Source organism: Schistocerca nitens, chromosome 1 (assembly GCF_023898315.1).
Source record: "Schistocerca nitens isolate TAMUIC-IGC-003100 chromosome 1, iqSchNite1.1, whole genome shotgun sequence".
Taxonomy (NCBI): Eukaryota; Metazoa; Arthropoda; class Insecta; order Orthoptera; family Acrididae; genus Schistocerca; species Schistocerca nitens.
Genome location: NC_064614.1, coordinates 434,041,526 through 434,060,123, shown reverse-complemented (window position 1 = coordinate 434,060,123; position 18,598 = coordinate 434,041,526). Strand labels below are relative to the sequence as shown.

Genomic DNA, 18,598 nt, shown 5'->3' with positions numbered 1-18,598 from the left:
CACCACAATCCACGCTCGGAAACTTAAATTCAGCGTCCTTTCTCACACCTCACTACAAGGAGAAACCAAGAAGGCTGTACACATTTTACTAATGTACACGTGATTTCAATCATTCACACATTTCTGTATCATAAAGCTTTAGTAATACGGATAATGTGGTACATGGTACGCTGATATCAAACATAATCAGAATTGAAATAAGAATATCAATTAATTTGATTCTTGACGGAATCTCTCTCCCTGGCACGATTACACGGAAAAATACTCAAAGAAAAGGCACTCTCTCGAGCCCAGTGAAATTACAATGATCATAACAGCATGAAAGGTGGATAAACTGATGCCTTTCATGACTGCCAGCTGAGGTCGACGGCTTTAATATAAGACGAGGACTCAAAGACCAATGCGTTTTTATTTCTTTTTTTTTTTGCGAACGCCGAAAATGTGTTGGGTTACATCAGCTGAATTTGACAACCTGATGATGAGCGCATACTATCTTGGAAGTTGGGTGTAGTACATAAAACAGCTAAGTGCTACCAGTTATTACTGTCAAAATGTATCAATCCCTACCTCACATTTTGAAAATGGATAATATTATATTGTTCTGAACATGCGGGAGTGGGTTCGTGTCTTGGGCGGGCGGATGGTGACTGGCGACTTGGCTCCAGGAGAGGCCGTGCTGACGGTACGCAGGTTGATTCTAGCTGTGGTGTGTAATCTTCAATGGTACTGCGCAAGAAAAGTGTCTTACTGGTCGCGCTCGACAAAACATCGGTTGAGCATTCGCTTGCGGACTGGTTGCTATTCACTTTCATGTTGTGCTAACTGTTGGAGGGTTCCATGATTTTCTGTTTACTATTGTCCCAATGGCGGGGCTGTCGAAAGGCCTGAGTATGTTTGGCTGAAATATATGTGATTTGCTGAAGATCTGTTGTGAATTAGACCCTGGGATCAGGGAAGGGGTGCTCTTACACTATTCCTAAGCGGTGTTTCAGTGGGTGATTCTTTACGTCTGATCGGTCGGTTTAGTGCTTGATTTTGCTGGATCTGTCTATCTTTCCTATAGTCAAGCACAATGTAGACCTTCTTTGTTGTTTAAATTGTCTAATTCATGCTACCGTTAGCTGATTGGCAGAATTAACGTTAGCTTTAGATGTTTTTGTGTCAGTTCTCATTTGTATTTTATTGGTAAATTGTATCCTGAAGTACCAAGCTACGTATCCAATTACTGTTCCATCTAGCTTGTGTAATTATTTAGTTGTAGGCTTGTTGATTTACCTTGTGCTGTACTGTTTGTGTTGAGTTAAGGGCCAGGAATTTTACCAGGTTGACACTTTGTTTAAGATATCTATGTGTATTTGTTCGATCTGAGTGTAAATGATGTTTTCTTCTGTTTGTACTATGCTCACACGCTCTAATTCGCTGGATTGTGGTATTAATAAACGTTTTCGAACTTGGTAAGTAATTACGACCTTACAATTCCCAGCCACTTACCCTTCGAATGTTTTCTCTGCCCAGGATTGGTAGATCGAATAACTAATGAAGAGTTACTGAATCGAAATGGGGAAAAGAGAAATTTATGGTGCGATTCGACATAAGGGATCAGTTGACATGACATATGCCGAGACATCAACGAATAGTCAGTTTGGTAATGTAGGAAAGTATGGGGGATAAAAATTGCAAGTGTAGACGTAAACATGAACGCGGTAAGCAAGTTCAAATGTGTATATATGGTTCTCGGGCGAGACGTCGGATGTCGTAGTGAAAACTCCACAATATTTCGTCAGCGCAACTGGCCGACATCTTGAGGTGCGACAAACACATTGCTAAGGCAAGAGCAGAGCTCCCTATTTATGCCAGTCTTGAGCAGGAAGTGCGCATGAGTGGAGGCGCCAAATTCGATGGCCAATAGCGACGATATGAACCGATAGCTGTAAGGACACCAACGCCACCTACAGGATGAAGAACCAAAGACTTCGGCGCACGCGCGGAGTCTGCCGCCGCTGCTCTGCGCTGCCATCGGCCGCCCCAGCGACCTCTGTCGGAAGCCGCAAGCAAAAGCGCGCGTCCTCGTAGACGCCTTGATTATCCTCCCGTTGTCAACAGAGTATTTATGTTGGTGGCGAATCGTCATCCGTTTTATGACCAATAGTACTCCTCTCTGCTGGAAGCGACTTCAATATGGCCAGTGCTGGATCCCAAGCTGTACTAAGCTGAAAGCCCGTGTCTCTGTTTACAAGATTCGTCGAGCTATGTACACTCCTGGAAATTGAAATAAGAACACCGTGAATTCATTGTCCCAGGAAGGGGAAACTTTATTGACACATTCCTGGGGTCAGATACATCACATGACCACACTGACAGAACCACAGGCACATAGACACAGGCAACAGAGCATGCACAATGTCGGCACTAGTACAGTGTATATCCACCTTTCGCAGCAATGCAGGCTGCTATTCTCCCATGGAGACGATCGTAGAGATGCTGGATGTAGTCCTGTGGAACGGCTTGCCATGCCATTTCCACCTGGCGCCTCAGTTGGACCAGCGTTCGTGCTGGACGTGCAGATCGCGTGAGACGACGCTTCATCCAGTACCAAACATGCTCAATGGGGGACAGATCCGGAGATCGTGCTGGCCAGGGTAGTTGATTTACACCTTCTAGAGCACGTTGGGTGGCACGGGATACATGCGGACGTGCATTGTCCTGTTGGAACAGCAAGTTCCCTTGCCGGTCTAGGAATGGTAGAACGATGGGTGCGATGACGGTTTGGATGTACCGTGCACTATTCAGTGTCCCCTCGACGATCACCAGTGGTGTACGGCCAGTGTAGGAGATCGCTCCCCACACCATGATGCCGGGTGTTGGCCCTGTGTGCCTCGGTCGTATGCAGTCCTGATTGTGGCGCTCACCTGCACGGCGCCAAACACGCATACGACCATCATTGGCACCAAGGCAGAAGCGACTCTCATCGCTGAAGACGACACGTCTCCATTCGTCCCTCCATTCACGCCTGTCGCGACACCACTGGAGGCGGGCTGCACGATGTTGGGGCGTGAGCGGAAGACGGCCTAACGGTGTGCGGGACCGTAGCCCAGCTTCATGGAGACGGTTGCGAATGGTCCTCGCCGATACCCCAGGAGCAACAGTGTCCCTAATTTGCTGGGAAGTGGCGGTGCGGTCCCCTACGGCACTGCGTAGGATCCTACGGTCTTGGCGTGCATCCGTCCGTCGCTGCGGTCCGGTCCCAGGTCGACGGGCACGTGCACCTTCCGCCGACCACTGGCGACAACATCGATGTACTGTGGAGACCTCACGCCCCACGTGTTGAGCAATTCGGCGGTACGTCCACCCGGCCTCCCGCATGCCCACTATACGCCCTCGCTCAAAGTCCGTCAACTACACATACGGTTCACGTCCACGCTGTCGCGGCATGCTACCAGTGTTAAAGACTGCGATGGAGCTCCGTATGCCACGGCAAACTGGCTGACACTGACGGCGGCGGTGCACAAATGCTGCGCAGCTAGCGCCATTCGACGGCCAACACCGCGGTTCCTGGTGTGTCCGCTGTGCCGTGCGTGTGATCATTGCTTGTACAGCCCTCTCGCAGTGTCCGGAGCAAGTATGGTGGGTCTGACACACCGGTGTCAATGTGTTCTTTTTTCCATTTCCAGGAGTGTATTTCCACTTCCTTAATAACACTGTCCCAGTACGAACTCGTTGATGCGAGAATTTTTGTAAGTCGGTAATTCATAGAATGGCCTGTACTGCAGACTTCTCTGGTTGCTCCAGACGAGTGTAGCGTCGGTGTTCAGTGCGACAAGTTTGTCCGATGTACGACATGCCGCAGCTACAAGGAATCTCGTAAACACCGGGTCTTCTTAGGCCAAGGCTGTCCTTAGATGAGCCCAAGAGAGCTCTGAGTTTTGCCGGCGGACGAAAGACACATTTAACTTTATGCCTCTTCAATAATCTTCCTATTTTTGAAGAGACACCGCCGATGTATGGCAAGATGACCATTCCCCTTTGTTCTTCGCCCTCTTCCACTTCCTCATGTTGGGTAACCCGCTTCGGTTGTAAGGCACGGCGAATCTCCCGTTCGGAGTATCCATTTTGTTGGAAAGTGGCACGTTCTGTTGACAACGGGAGGATAATCAAGGCGCCTACGTGGACGCGCACTTTTGGTTGCGGATTCCGACAGAGGTCGCTGGGGCGGCCGATGACAGCGCAGAGCAGCGGCGGCAGCCTCCGCGCGTGCGCCGAAGTCTTTGGTTCTTCATCCTGTAGGTGGTGTTGGTGTCCTTCCAGCTATCGGTTCATATCGTCGCTATTGGCCATCGAATTTGGCGCCTCCACGCATGCGCACTTCCTGCCCAAGACTGGCATAAATAGGGAGCTCTGGTCTTGCCTTGGCAGTGTGTTTGTCGCACCTGAAGATGTCGGCCAGTTGCGCTGACGAAATATTGTGGAGTTTTCACTACGACATCCGACGTCTCGCCCGAGAACCATATATACAACGTGTCCGTTGGGAAAGCCTCAAGCAACACATATTCAAATGTGTGCAGGTTGCAGTGGCTATGCAGAGATGAAGAGGCTCGCACAGGGCAGAGTTGCGCAGAGAGCCCCATCAATCCAGTGTCCGGACAACAGTGGTGGGAAGATCAGTAGAGGTGCCTGGCACTGACCCCTGCTAGGGAAGTAGAAGGGCACGCAGTCGCAGAGCGCGGCGATGCTGCTGATGCGGCAGTTCATGAGGCAGTCACTGTAGGAGTAGTAGCCGGCGAAGAGGTCGGCCAGCTCGCTCTGGAAGAGGCAGCCGCGCCGCTGCTGGCTGTAGCCGCGCACGCTCTCCGTGCTCCACGTGCTGGTGGCGCCCAGCCGCAGGAACACCTCGGCGCCCGCCGGCACCAGTTTCTCCGTCAGGCTGCCGCTCGGCGTGTCCGGGTAGTCGCGCGGGTTGAACACCAGCACCTGCGCACGATGCAGCCACCTCACCTGCACCACTCTGTACAAAACCCACCTCACACGCTACACGTAAAATGTCCGGAAAAGTGGTGCTTCAGCTCCATGTCAGTGAACATGTTGTAGTAGGACGCGAAATTGAAGCGTCACCCATCCACCAGTGTCAGCCCAGTTTGTAGGTGAATATAAGTTTCATTTAGTGTTTTGTTTATGTATTTTGTAATATTTGTAATGGTTGTGAATTATCTAAAGTTTTGTATTTATTTTTATGTTTCATGTACGGAGAGGGCGGCGCAACGAACGGAGACAGCATCTTCACTGCCGGAACCAGAGAGAACATTGCTGGCCACTATACGTCGCGGGTCGACAGCCAAAGAACAACAGAAGATCATGAAACCGAGTTGTTGCGTCGTGCTTCTAAAAACTGAAAAAATAAAAATTTGTAATGTTTCTACAACAATGACGTCATAGAAACTTTAATCATGTTGTAAATGTTCAGTCCTATTTTGTCAAGGCTCAGGTTCACGTCTGTATGTAGTATATAGGAAGATAATAAACTAGTGTATACTACAAAAATTTAAATACGTGTTCCGAGAATTTATTTTTGAAGAATTACATTAAGGAAGAAGCATTACTGATTTATTTGACAAGATTATTAATTTTGACAACGTTGATCGCGAGTTTGAGTCTTAAAAGTTTATTCAATGTGGTTTTAATATTTATTAAAGCAGATAACTTGCGTTAATATAATGTCTGAGAAGAAACAAACGACACCTAAATTGAAAAAAGTTTGCGCAAACCAACTGGACTGAGTGACGTAATTCTGCGCATACGACTCAAAGGATGATGTTTTAATTACAGTTTCGTTCAAGAACCATTCAGAGACAACTTTAAAAGGAGTTTAAATAATTTTGAAGTGTTTTGTAACTGACGTTGGTGACGAAGTCTGTGCATGGTCATATGTCAAAAGAAAATCATTTATACAAAACTTACGTCGTTACACTACAATGTGTGGCCTTAGGTCAGTGAAAGAAATATTATGCTTATGAAGCTGAAATAAATAAATACACTGGTGTTCAAATCTTAAGGACGAGAGTAACATTCAGACGACGTGTCACAGAAAAGTAGCACAGCTACATGAAACTTGGATCAGGCATAGAAAAAGCTGCTACAGTTTGTACAGAAGCTAATTGAAAGAAATAGGCAGTGAGACGAACAGTAATAACACTTTTATTCAAAGACAATAATTTTAATGAAGCCATCGCGATATATGATGCTCTCATACACATTTAGACATTACAAATGGTGAGACGTGGTTTTTAATAGCATGTGTGATCACCACAGACGGTGACGCATTCTCTGCAATGTGCTCCCATACTGCCCACAAGGTTGCTAAGGTGTTCTTCTGGCAGGGCGTTCCCCTCCTCGACCAGCGCGATTGACAAGTGCTGGATGGTCGTTGGAGAGTGTGGATGTGCTGCAGTACGTTTCCTCACCGCATTCCACACGTGCTCCGTAGACTTAAGTCGGGGGAACCGACAGACCAGTCCATATTCCCTCGTCCGAAGAGCTTGCACAGTTTGATGTGGTCGGTCGCTGTCATGACGACCACGACCGAATGCATCCATGAAAAGACGCTCATGCTTAAGGAGTACAATGTTCGTGGATGCGTTCAATGTCCCCATCTCTCGTCATGTTACGTCCAGCATTTTTATTTTGGTGGTCCAGGTGTTATGCTGTGAGGAGGCGTAACGTGGCGTGGGTGTGCTGACTGCCAAATCTTTGAACACGGTACACTCACCGGTCATCATTATTCTGAAATTGTACTGCTTCCCCACGTTCGTCTTTTCAGGGGCTCATTCAGCCCTGACTTCATTTTTGCGGGTGACAATGCACGACCACGTCACAATGCGCGGGTGGAGGAGCCCTTGGAAAGAGAGGATATTCGATGAGTCGATTGGGCTGCCCGTTCCCCAGACTGAATGCCATAGAATAAGTGCAGGTGGCGTTGGGGAGACGTACTGGAGCACTCCCACATGCTCCAGCAATCACCAGCACTTGGGGTTGGGTTGGGTTGTTTGGGGAAGGAGACCAGACAGCGAGGTCAACGGTCTCATCGGATTAGGGAAGGATGGGGAAGGAAGTCGGCCGTGCCCTTTCATAGGAACCATCCCGGCATTTGCCTGGAGCGATTTAGGGAAATCACAGAAAACCTAATTCAGGATGGCTGGACGTGGGATTGAACCGTCATCCTCCCGAATGCGAGTCCAGTGTCTAACCACTGCGCCACCTCGCTCGGTCCCAGCACTTGTCAATCGCGGTGGTGGAGGAATGGAACGCCCTACCACAAGACCTCCGTACCAACCTTAGAGCTAGCATTGGAGCACGTCGCAGAGCGTGCGCTATCATCCGCAGTGGTTACACATGCTATGAAGAGCCACGTCATTTGTTTTCCAATGTCCAGGGAACAATCATAAATCACGGTGAGTTCAGAGTAATTATTCTTCATGAATAAGTAATTTCTGTTCCTCTCATTCCGTATTTCTTTAAGTTGCCTCCTGTACTGTACTGTGATAGTTCATTCTATGTATAGCCCACGTTTCATCGAGCTAAGTATTTGGCAGCGACACATCACAACAGAGTTACTTTCACCTTTACACTTTGCACGCCAGTGTAAATATTTCTTTGCATATTGTAAATTACAGCGCTCTGCCACATTTTGCTGTTTTCATGTGAAGGCTCTGTAGCTGCCTAGTCAGCAGGGCGGACTGCCAAGAGGACCAGTGAATTCCCAGTACTTTTATTGGGGGTTCTCGATCGTTGTCCATTCTGCCTCGTGTGGCAAATGAGGAGCTACTTACATGAGAAATAGCGGCTCCAATGTCTGAAAATGTTCAAATGTGTGTGAATTTCTAAGGGACCAAACTGCTTAGGTCATCGGTCCCTAGACTTACACAATACTTAACTAACTTAAACTAACTTATGCTAAGAACATCACGAAGGGAGGACTCGAACCACTGACGGGAGGGGCCGCGCAGTCAGTGACACGGCGCCTCTAACCGCGCAGCCAAGGTCTGCAGAGCCGACAACGACCGGGGGAGCGAAATGCTGATCCCATCCCCCTCCATTCGCATCATATTGACTCCATTGGCTAAGGATGACATGGCGGTTGATCCGTCCGGCCTAGAACGACTGAGCAATAGCTCATGTGAAGGCTAATCTCAGGAACTACTGTACGTATTTTGATAAGTTTTCACTAATACATAGACTGATTCACGAGGAAAGTGTATGTATATAATTTATTACCACAATACCAGACAAGGTGTCCGGCCGTAGGTACTTAGCGCAACCCATTCGAAGCCAGGTTAGGCCGCTAGTAGGTAATAATTGACTCTTCTGTGAACTTGGTCGGCCACTGGCCGACAGGTATGGAATATATGTCGGCGCCCAGCAGAAGACGCTGATGAGGATTACTTCACGACTGCAACGAGATAGCACACCATCTAGACGACATCATCCGGCTGAATACACAAGAAGTGTTCAGAATCATCATACGGCGGGAAAATCTAAATTCACACAGACAATGCATGTCTGTGCACATATGAGAAATGCAGATCTGCTACGGGGTACCACACAATACCGTGTTGCTTCACGCCATGTGTTGTAACATCCTTGGATTGTTGATCACGAAGTGCTGCTGCTCAAGCCTTTCCTAGTTTTCGGTGGCGGCCCTTGTGTGAGCTCATAAATATGTGAAGATGGTGTACACGGCGGAAGGGGGGGGGGGGGGTGCTTGCGGCTGTGTGCTCTCGAAATTCCTCATCGTCTTCAAAGATATTCGTAAGAGCTCTTGACAATTTGTTGGAGAATCTTCTCTCAGTACTACATTTAGCCTCGAGGACAAGAGGAGTCCAGCATTGTTGTAAGACACCGCCCCGAAACATCTCTCAGCCGCCGTCCTGCTGAACCTGTGGAACTGCTTGCCTAAGGGGTGTGCTGATAACTGGTGGCATCTTCTTCGTCTCTCATCAGGCTTCACACAACTCCTGGGATCTTTGGTAAAGAGAATCCGACAATATTCATCCGGGTTAAGTTTCAAGTGTTTCTTTGTTCACATTATTCACACACCACGATACTGGATGTTTTGCATTCTTCTTCTTAATGGACGCCCATAGGTGAAATTAATCATGTGGACATGGTTGCTTGGAATCTGAGTCGAAACAGCCTTCCCGATATCTGTCCAAAATGGCAACGCGCTGTTTTTATGACATTACAGTTGAAGTCAGCGTCGCCACATGCCAAAACGCTTATATGAGAGCTCACACGAGTGCTAATAATAAAGAAACAGGGCCCAGTACATTAAATACAGATTTATATTCCTACAGAATACTGATTCTCTCATTACAATTAACACTGCGGTGTATTTCATTCGTTAACATTAATTTTATTTCGATGTATACATAACTTTACAAGCAGGTTTCCCTCTCAGTGAAAACTGGAAAGTAAACGACTATCATAGACAGATTCCATACATACTGCAGAATAGTATCCCGGAATCTGACATGATCATTGTGAGAGAACTTAGCTGTTTATCCAAACTGGTGGAAATGTTAGAACCCGCAGAAAATTTGAACGGCTCCCCTTCCTTCATAGAGGCGCCCTGATACAGCAAATGTTCTCCTTTGTGTCGGTTGGAGCCAAGGTCGGACGGGAAACCCTTGAGGAACGATGGTATTATCTGCTTTCTGAGTCTCAGCAGGCAGAACTTGGCCGATGCCTTCTTCAGTACTTGGCAGGAGGCCTGTTTTCGAGGTGGAAATCTTACTGAGTATCGAGCATAAGACTCTGGGACGTGGCCTCCTCACCCCCTTTCTCGGAAGTTCGGACATCAGACTTTGCACGATAGGAAGACGCCAACGGTTTTCGCATTCGGCTTCAAGCACTTGCCACCTGGAGTCTCGTTATAGTTTTTTATTCATTACGTTCGACAGAGACATATCTGCTATAATGTGCCACCGTTGTAGCGCGCTGCGAGCAGTTGTTTCGAGCAGGTGTGTTCTAGCAGCGTGCATGGTGCCGCAAATCACATTCGACATCGGCCGTGTGGTCAGAAGATGTCGCAAGCATGCACATTTGCTGCTTTGACTGAATTCTCATCAGTGCAGTGATCTCGCTGATCTTTGTGGTTCATAAAGAAAGGTTTCCCCGAAAAGTATCTCCAATGTAGACGTTAAATTTATTTGCTGGGGTAAAGCCCCATTGTTTGGCACTCATTAACCATTACTTATTTACTGATTAATTAAAAAGACGTGTTTTCCTTTATGTGTCAGATGACCACAAATAGTCACACTATGTGATCAAAAGTATCCGGACACCTGGCTGAAAATGAGCTACAAGTTCGTGGCGACCTCCATCGGTACTACTGGAATTTAATACGGTGTTGGCCCACCCTTAGCCTTGATGACAACTTCCACTCTCGCAGGCATACGGTCCATCAGATGCTGGAAGGTTTCTTGGAGGATGGTAGCCCATTCTTCACGGAGTGCTGCACTGAGGAGAGGTATCGATGTCGGTCGGTGAGACCTGGCACTAAGTCGGCGTTCCAAAACATTCCAAAGGTGCTCTATAGGATTCAGGTCAGGTCTCTGTGCAGGCTAACCCATTACACGGATGTTATTGTCTTGTAACCACTCTACCACAGGCTGTGCATTATGCTCGATCGTGTTGAAAGATGCTATCGCCATCCTCGAATTTCTCTTCAACAGTGGGAAGCAAGAATGTGCTTTAACATCAATGTAGGCCTGTGCTGTGATAGTGACACGCAAAACAACAAAGCGTGCAAGCTCACTCCATGAAAAACACGACCACACCATAACACCACCGCCTCCGAATTTTACTATTGGCACTACACACGCTGGCAGATTATGTTTACCGGTCATTCGCCATACCCACACCCTGCCATCGGATCGCCACATTGTGTACCGTGATTCGTCACTCCACACAACGTTTTTCCATTGTTCAATCGTTCAATGTTTACACTCCTTACAATAAGCGAGGCGTCGTTGGGTAATTACCAGCGTGATGTGTGGCTTATGAGCAGCCGCTCGACTATGAAATCCAAGTTTTATTAAGTCCAGCCTAACTATCATAGTACTTGCAGTGGATCCTAATGCAGTTTGGAATCCCTGTGTGATGGTGTGGATAGACGTCTGTCTATTACACATTAGGTTCAAATGGTTCAAATGGCTCTGAGCACTATGGGACTCAACTGCTGAGGTCATTAGTCCCCTAGAACTTAGAACTAGTTAAACCTAACTAACCTAAGGACATCACAAACATCCATGCCCGAGGCAGGATTCGAACCTGCGACCGTAGCGGTCTTGCGGTTCCAGACTGCAGCGCCTTTAACCGCACGGCCACTTCGGCCGGCTATTACACATTAGGACCCTCTTCAACTGTCGGCGGTCTCTGTCAGTCAACAGACGAGGTCGACCTGTACGCTTTTGTGCTGTACGTGTCCCTTCACTTTTCCACTTCACTATTGCATCGGAAACAGTGGACCTATGGATGTTTAGAAGTGTGGGAAAATCTCGCTTACAGACGTATGACACAAGTGACTCCCAATCACCTGACCACGTTCGAAGTCCGTCCGTGAGTTCCGCAGAGTGCCGCATTCTGCTCTCTCACAATGTCTAATGACTACTGAGGTCGATGATATGGAGTACCTGGCAGTAGGTGGCAGCACAATGCATCTAATATGAAAAACGTATGTTCTTGGGGGTGTCCGGATACTTTTGATCAAATGGTGTATCTGCAGTGAATTCTTAGATACAACAGCGTCGGCTCCCTTTCCTTTTACAAATTGCGCTCCTCATACGCATGGTTTCGCGGTCACGGTATAGAGTGCACTGTTCATCTAGAGGTGTGGTGGTGGCGCCGCGATCGAGGAAACGAGGCTTTGGAAATTTGGAAATTTGTGGTTAGTTCCTATGGGACCAAACTGCTGAGGTCATCTGTCCCTAGGCCTACACACTACTTAAACTAACTTACGGGTAAGGACATCACATACACCCATGCCCGAGGGAGGACTCGAACCTTCGACGGGGGGGAGCAGCGCGAATCGTGGCAAGGCGCCTAAGACCGCGCGGCTACCCTACGAGGCGTTGCTGGGGGGAGCAGTGAGCTTGGGCGGCGACGTCCTCCTCTCTGGGTGTCGAAGGGCGTCACGTGGCTGTAATTTGTGGAGAGGCATACTAACTTTGAGTACTGAGAAGTTTATATGTGCACAACTGCTTTCTGGGCTCAGACCCTTCCTTATTGTGGATCGCACTCGAGTATTCCTGAATTGATTAATTTATCGAGTGGTAATCTAGTTGCGCACGGTTGCTGATTCGTGGCTGTGGAATGAACACCCCTTATTGCTTGTTCGTCTAGTGTGAATTTTGACTCAGAGGAAGACTCTTCTTGTCTGAAAGCGAAGACAGAATATTTTTAAGGTAGCATAAAAGTGTCTCTCTGTCCCGCCCTTGTAAATCGGAGAGGAGCCGAGCTGAGTTGCACATTTCATGCGTGTGTAACACGTTCACTCGGCGTTATCCATCTCTCTGAGCGGCGTAAGTGCGGCAGTGTTGAGCGTGCAGTAGCGGTCAGGATTCAGAAGCGCCATTAGTCTGTTCCAGCGTCACCCGCACTTTTGTACCGCCTTATGGCGCCCTTGGGTCATAGTGCCTTTGCAGCTGTCCTACGCGCCACGCCGTCTTCACCAAGGAGGTCGCCACTTGCTAACTTACGTAATACTAATCTATTTATTGTTTCACGTAACTCCTGTTTTCCTCATTCTAAAGGCCTAAGCGATCAGTGGAGGTCACCGCTTGTTAACTTGCGTAATTGTAATCTCGTAACTCTCTCATGTAACTGCAGTTTTTCTCATTTTAAGAGCCTAAGCGGCCGGTTATTCTATGCCAGTTTGGTACCCGTTTTTTAAAAGTTTAATTTTTTGAAGCTTTGTCCACTTTTTTTTCAGTGGTATGAGAAGCTACTGCGGTTGTTAACTGATCATTCTTTTGGTTTAGTAGTTTATTTAATGTCGCGTTCCCCCCACGCCTACCCTTTGCTTTTAATATCTGGGGCTGCAATGGCACTGGCATAGGGCACTTCGCGCTCGGTTTAGCCACAGTTGACTGTTATTTCGTAGGCGTGGTGTATAGGTGTAAACAGATTGTTTTTAGTTACTTCTTATTTTGTCAGGTCATCGTTCTGTTGGGTTCTGTTAGTTATGTTTGGCGTTACCACTCAGATTTCGGAAGAGGAAAAGTGTATATAATCTGCATTATGTGGCATAAATCTGGTGCTTATGGGATTTATCTCTGTCGAACATTCTAGACGCGAGTTGTTAACTGTGATGGTCTAGTATGATAAAAAAAAATTATTAGGTTAAATATATTTCAATTCTTTCAATTTAAATCCGTGTTTCATACTGGAATGTCGTGTTCCCAGTTTGGCAAAGCTTTGCCACAGGAGACACGAAAGCGGTCGAAGACGTCCGTCTTCTGGTCGGCTCCTGATCGTTGTCAGAAGGAGGCTAGTTTTTGATTACGCAAAGACTTCTATTATTTGGAAAAGAACAACCCGGATTTCTTTACGTAATTTTATAATTACCTAAGGGACCTTTAACAATGAACAGTAAAAAAAATTGCATTTGCAAATGAAATAATTAATAAATGGGGCAGCTATGAGTTGTATAGAAGACAAGGGGCGGCCTTCTGTACACGACCAGGATGCCGCAGTATTCTCTGCTGTAGTAAAGGCTGTTTGATATTTACAAAAACAATATGACATGGAGGTAAAAAAGAAATAAAGGAAAAGAATAGAATAAGAAATCTGGTAAACACTAAATATATTCCATCAATCCTCACTAGCAAATTAGGGCTTATTTATAAACAATATAACTTACGTAAGTACTTTTCTAACTGTATGGTGCGATCAGATTTCAGCCTGCCCTGTGCTGTCTTCTTGGTTTACGTTTTTGTCACAAATTACAGTCATTACTTTTCTCCTTCGTTAAAGACAATTCTTGCACTGTTCAACACCTTCATAACAATAACTTCCCGATTTACAGTTTCGAACATAAATTACTTGAATTTTATTAATTAATAATGTTGTCTGCACGCTGGCAAGAACGCTCACTTTTCTAGCTTAAAGTCGACCTTCTTTACGTTTTCACATTACAAACAGAAGTACGATAAAATCTGAAGATCTACTAAAGTTTTTACTGTCATCTTTCATTTAGATCGAAGCGGAACGTCAGTTCAGCTTCTGTTAAAATGTTTCTTTGACTGCGCAATCGATGTATTAGCGTCCGCGCTAGATGCGCATCTTTACAGTTACGTAAATTATATAAAACAAATGTCTTTCAAAGAATATGTCTCATCTCATAGGTTGATCATTTAATATACAGATAGGTGAATGCCTTTCCAAGGGTACTCCAAGCTTTCATACGACGGAAATCCCAATAATATTACAATGGGTCTTGCACAGCGCAGAGTTCCTTGACACTGAACTTTGAGGGGTGTGTGGGCGATTGAGGGGGGGGGGGGGAGGGGGGGGGGGGGAAGGCCGCAGCGCCGAATATTAATTTTTTTCCACTCATTCAGTTTCACGTTCAACTACAGTGCCAGAATTGGTTTCTCAATGTAGATATACAGGCAGTGCCTCCCCCTGACATTTAATATTTATACCTTTTTTAAATTCTAAAATTCAGGCCGTTGCACCTTAGTTTCATGGTTAATTAAATGTCGAGTCAACCCAGTTGGGCCGCGCGGGATTAGCCGAGCGGTCTGTGGCGCTGCAGTCATGGACTGTGCGGCTGGTCCCGGCGGAGGTTCGAGTCCTCTCACGGGCATGGGTGTGTGCGTTTGTCCTTAGCATAATTTAGGTTAAGTAGTGATTAAGCTTAGGGACTGATGACCTGAGCAGTTAAGTCCCATAAGATTTCACACACACAACCCAGTTGGGCAACCTTGTAACGTTCTTATCAAACATCATGGAAAATTGTGTTTCACTTATTTGCGCCCGTTACTGCCTCCTAAGCTGTGCCCTTTGTTACAATATGTACAGCTTGTGGTTTACATGATAATACTTGGTCGTAATTTGAAATTAGTGGTTTCCATTTTTATGGGCTTGTCTATAAAGTGTTACAATTTGATAAAAGGCCCTGTTTCATTTGATATATGTTACTGGTATCGAATTTTTTTTTTTTTTTTTTTGCTTGTTGTTTAAAGCATTTGTCGCTGACCTCAGAATTGTTTCTCTTAGTATATTTAGTTATTTTTAAACGATAAGAAAGTCTGTCAAATGGTGAACAACGTGTTCTTAAAACCCTAGCCCATTCCTTTCACATGTTAATTTTGGTTGAGCCACACTCTGAAAGGTCAGATTTCCTCCAGTGAAATCATTTTTCAGCAATATAAATGTTCTTTGTTTAATATACGAATATTTTAATGATAGCGTTTTATGTAGGCTCTGTCTACTCCTCAATTTCCTAATAAGTTTGGGTTAACTAAGGTGCCGCCTTCCACCCTTTCTTCTTCCTGCCAGTTGTGGCCACGGTTCACGATGAAAAAAACGGAAGTGTTGGGGCCTTTATGACACTACCTCTGGCTCGGAAAGCGATAGTGGTATTGCGTCATCTTTGGACACGTAGCACCGCTATTCTGAATCCAAAGAATGCAAACTGTACCTCTGTGTCCTATCGCACAACGAACACAGACAACTGTCTGCATATAGAAGGCGCGCTACATCAACAGGGAGTGCTAAAACGCTGTCACCACCGGATAAAAACCTGGAAGTCAATGCTTGGAAGTCGTCTTAACTAATCTACAATTGCTTTTGGTGCTTACACATAAAAATCCTTATCACCCAAGATGCATAATATGTCAGCTATATGTTATTCACTTAAGGCAGCGACACCATTGCATGGGTGTTAATATTTGAGTTCTGTCCTTCACTAATCCCTTCCCTGAAGAATTAATTACGCCACAAAGGATGGTTCAGGGGAAGAATCGAGTGGGAAAAGTGTTAGATGTGCTGTACCTCACCAGTGAGCATTACTCAAATCTGATTTTGTCACTGCACAGCTACACCTTTCAGGATCGCAGTAACCAACGTCTTTTATAACCTTCGTCTCAGAATAGGCTCACCCAGCCAATGGTAGCGTTAGCCAGTCGGGAGTCGCCACCTTATCCAAGTGTTATTAATGTTTATAATAACTGGCGGTTGAACGAGAAATAAATCTCCGCAGATGACATGCTGGAACAAAGCCAATTGTCACCTATTTGCAATGAAGTTAGAGGCCCCTTTTATAGTAAGGAGAACATCCACAATCACAGTGCCAGCCAGTGATTTGTCCACTTGCATTTAGACGGTCACCAGCAAACTTTTGGCGCCAAGGTAGAGCATGCTCCGTCGACAGCCTTTGCTTCTGATCCGGAACCTTGTGGTCAGAGGCATTTACGACACCATGGGCCCTTTGAGGCCGGTTTTCACATGGCCACACAGGCGGACGTGACGAGCTTTTCCTTCCACGACATGAATGGCTGTTGAAGGATCGGTCTTCTGAGAATACTCCCACAAAAGAATCCCAGGTAACGCTTAACAAAATTTGAAAATTTGTCTACAGTTTGCCAAGTTACATTACAAATAATTGTTATCAAAATTTCGCACATCTCACGTTTCTGTGCAAAGTACCAACTGAACAGAACTCCCAATCTTAATAACAAAAAACAGTATAACAACACTTTACTCATGTGGGCTCAAATTTCCGAAAGAACAGACACCATTTTAGATCCTACAACCACGATGAATCAAGACACAGAGTAGTGAAAGACATTAGCTGCCAGTGGGCACTGATTTACATCAATTGGGAAAGTTCAAAATCTGTGCGAGACCAGGACTCGAACCTGGGTTTCCTGTTTACCAGGCTGATGCGCTGACCATTACACCATCGAAAGTGCAGACTATCCTATCTCACCAGACCCACATTCTCAACTTATCCTACACACTAATTATGTAGTGCCTCTTGCCCATTATCCTCATTGCTCGCAGCATTTTTCTCATCCCTGTAATGTATTTGAGTCCTCTGTCTTGATTCATAGTGGCTGCAGGATCAAAAATGGTGTCTGGTCTTTTGGACATGGCGGAAAGAACCACACTAGAAGTATATTTTATAGCTAATGGTATAACTTGTGGACAGCCAAGCCAAACTTTGTCGATCTTGTACTGTTCGTTAGTTGAAACAGAAAAAGGTCTTCTACGATGAAATATGTGATATCTGCAAATAAAAATATTTTTTAATATCTTCATAATTTTTGTTAGTTTTCAGTAAGTTCTATCTCAAAATGTTTTTAAATTGTAACTAGTTTTTGATAAAATATTACTCAGTCTTATTTTCCTCCCTGTTTATTGGTATAAAGCAGAGCAATAATGCCGAGATAATACTATGAAATACAGTACAGACAAGATTTCCTTGACTGCAACTCTTAAATTTCGATAGAACATTTTTTCCTACGTAGCATGGGCTTATAACTAAACTGAAGATGTTCAGAGTGCTGCAGTGAGGGCTGTACACATCCCAGGATGCTGGGACATCATTAATCGGTGCGCTTATGGAGTATGCTGAAAAAATAACACTTCCACTTTCTTACATCACTTGAAATTATGGCGCTGTAAACAGACAGAATGTGCAGCGTTTCCTGCTTCGAAGTCAGTATGCTGCATGTCGCCTCACATCACATATTGATTCATCTTTTAAAGTGACGTTTTGTGTAATGGATTAAGACGGTTGAAGTTTTCTATACGAAATGCAATTGGTGTTGAGGAGAAAGACCGTGCACCGCTGGTAAAGTTGTTTTACCGCAGGCCTGTTAGGTTTACAGTGAGATCTGCAATTTATAAGGATGTCAGTATGCAACATGTGGCGCGATCTTTACAAGAACGCATCTGTTTGCACACCACTAGTTTCGTACAAGATGGAGCGATACGACATGTCGTAGGCCAGGTGAAAGATTTGGCGTGAGAAACCTACCCTTATGACCGCATAATCTCTCAGCAAATTCACGACGTGTGGCCTTTTCCCAACCTAAATCCATGTGACTTCTGGCTGTGGCGATATGTGAAAGATCGTATTTATCAGGGATTTATCCGGACTTTGCCTGATATGAATGAAAGCATACGATACATTGCTGGATATTCTGATAGCAACAGTCGACCATTGTCTTACGGGTACAGCATGTTGCTGAGTCTAGAGATGATATTGAAGACATGTTGTAACTTGTGACCATCTCCTAATAAAAGCGCCAGAACCACCGTTACGTGTTTGATCGTTCGTCCCCTTTTCCTGCATCCACACCACATTGATTGCTTACAGCGCCATTCTTTCACCTGGTGATGAGAAATGGAACTATTATTTGTTTTAGCGTATTCCGCAAGCGCGTCGATTAATGAATATACCTTCGAAGTTACAGCGTCCTGCGATGTATACAGCCCCCACTGCAGCACTCCGAACACTGCCAGTTTAATAACAACCACCCGGTACACGATCATGTTGTAGCTTGGAGCACTTTTCCGCGTTTGGCACTGCAGC

General features: G+C 45.7%; 1 protein-coding gene across 1 annotated transcript in view; it reads right to left on the bottom strand.

Annotated features, from left to right (window-relative positions):
- LOC126252411 (sodium channel protein Nach-like) overlaps positions 1–18,598 on the bottom strand; it is a 197,728-nt gene that overhangs the window by 127,478 nt on the left and 51,652 nt on the right. The window contains 1 exon segment of the mRNA XM_049953336.1: positions 4,683–4,968. Within this exon segment, the coding sequence (XP_049809293.1) occupies positions 4,683–4,968 (286 nt within the window).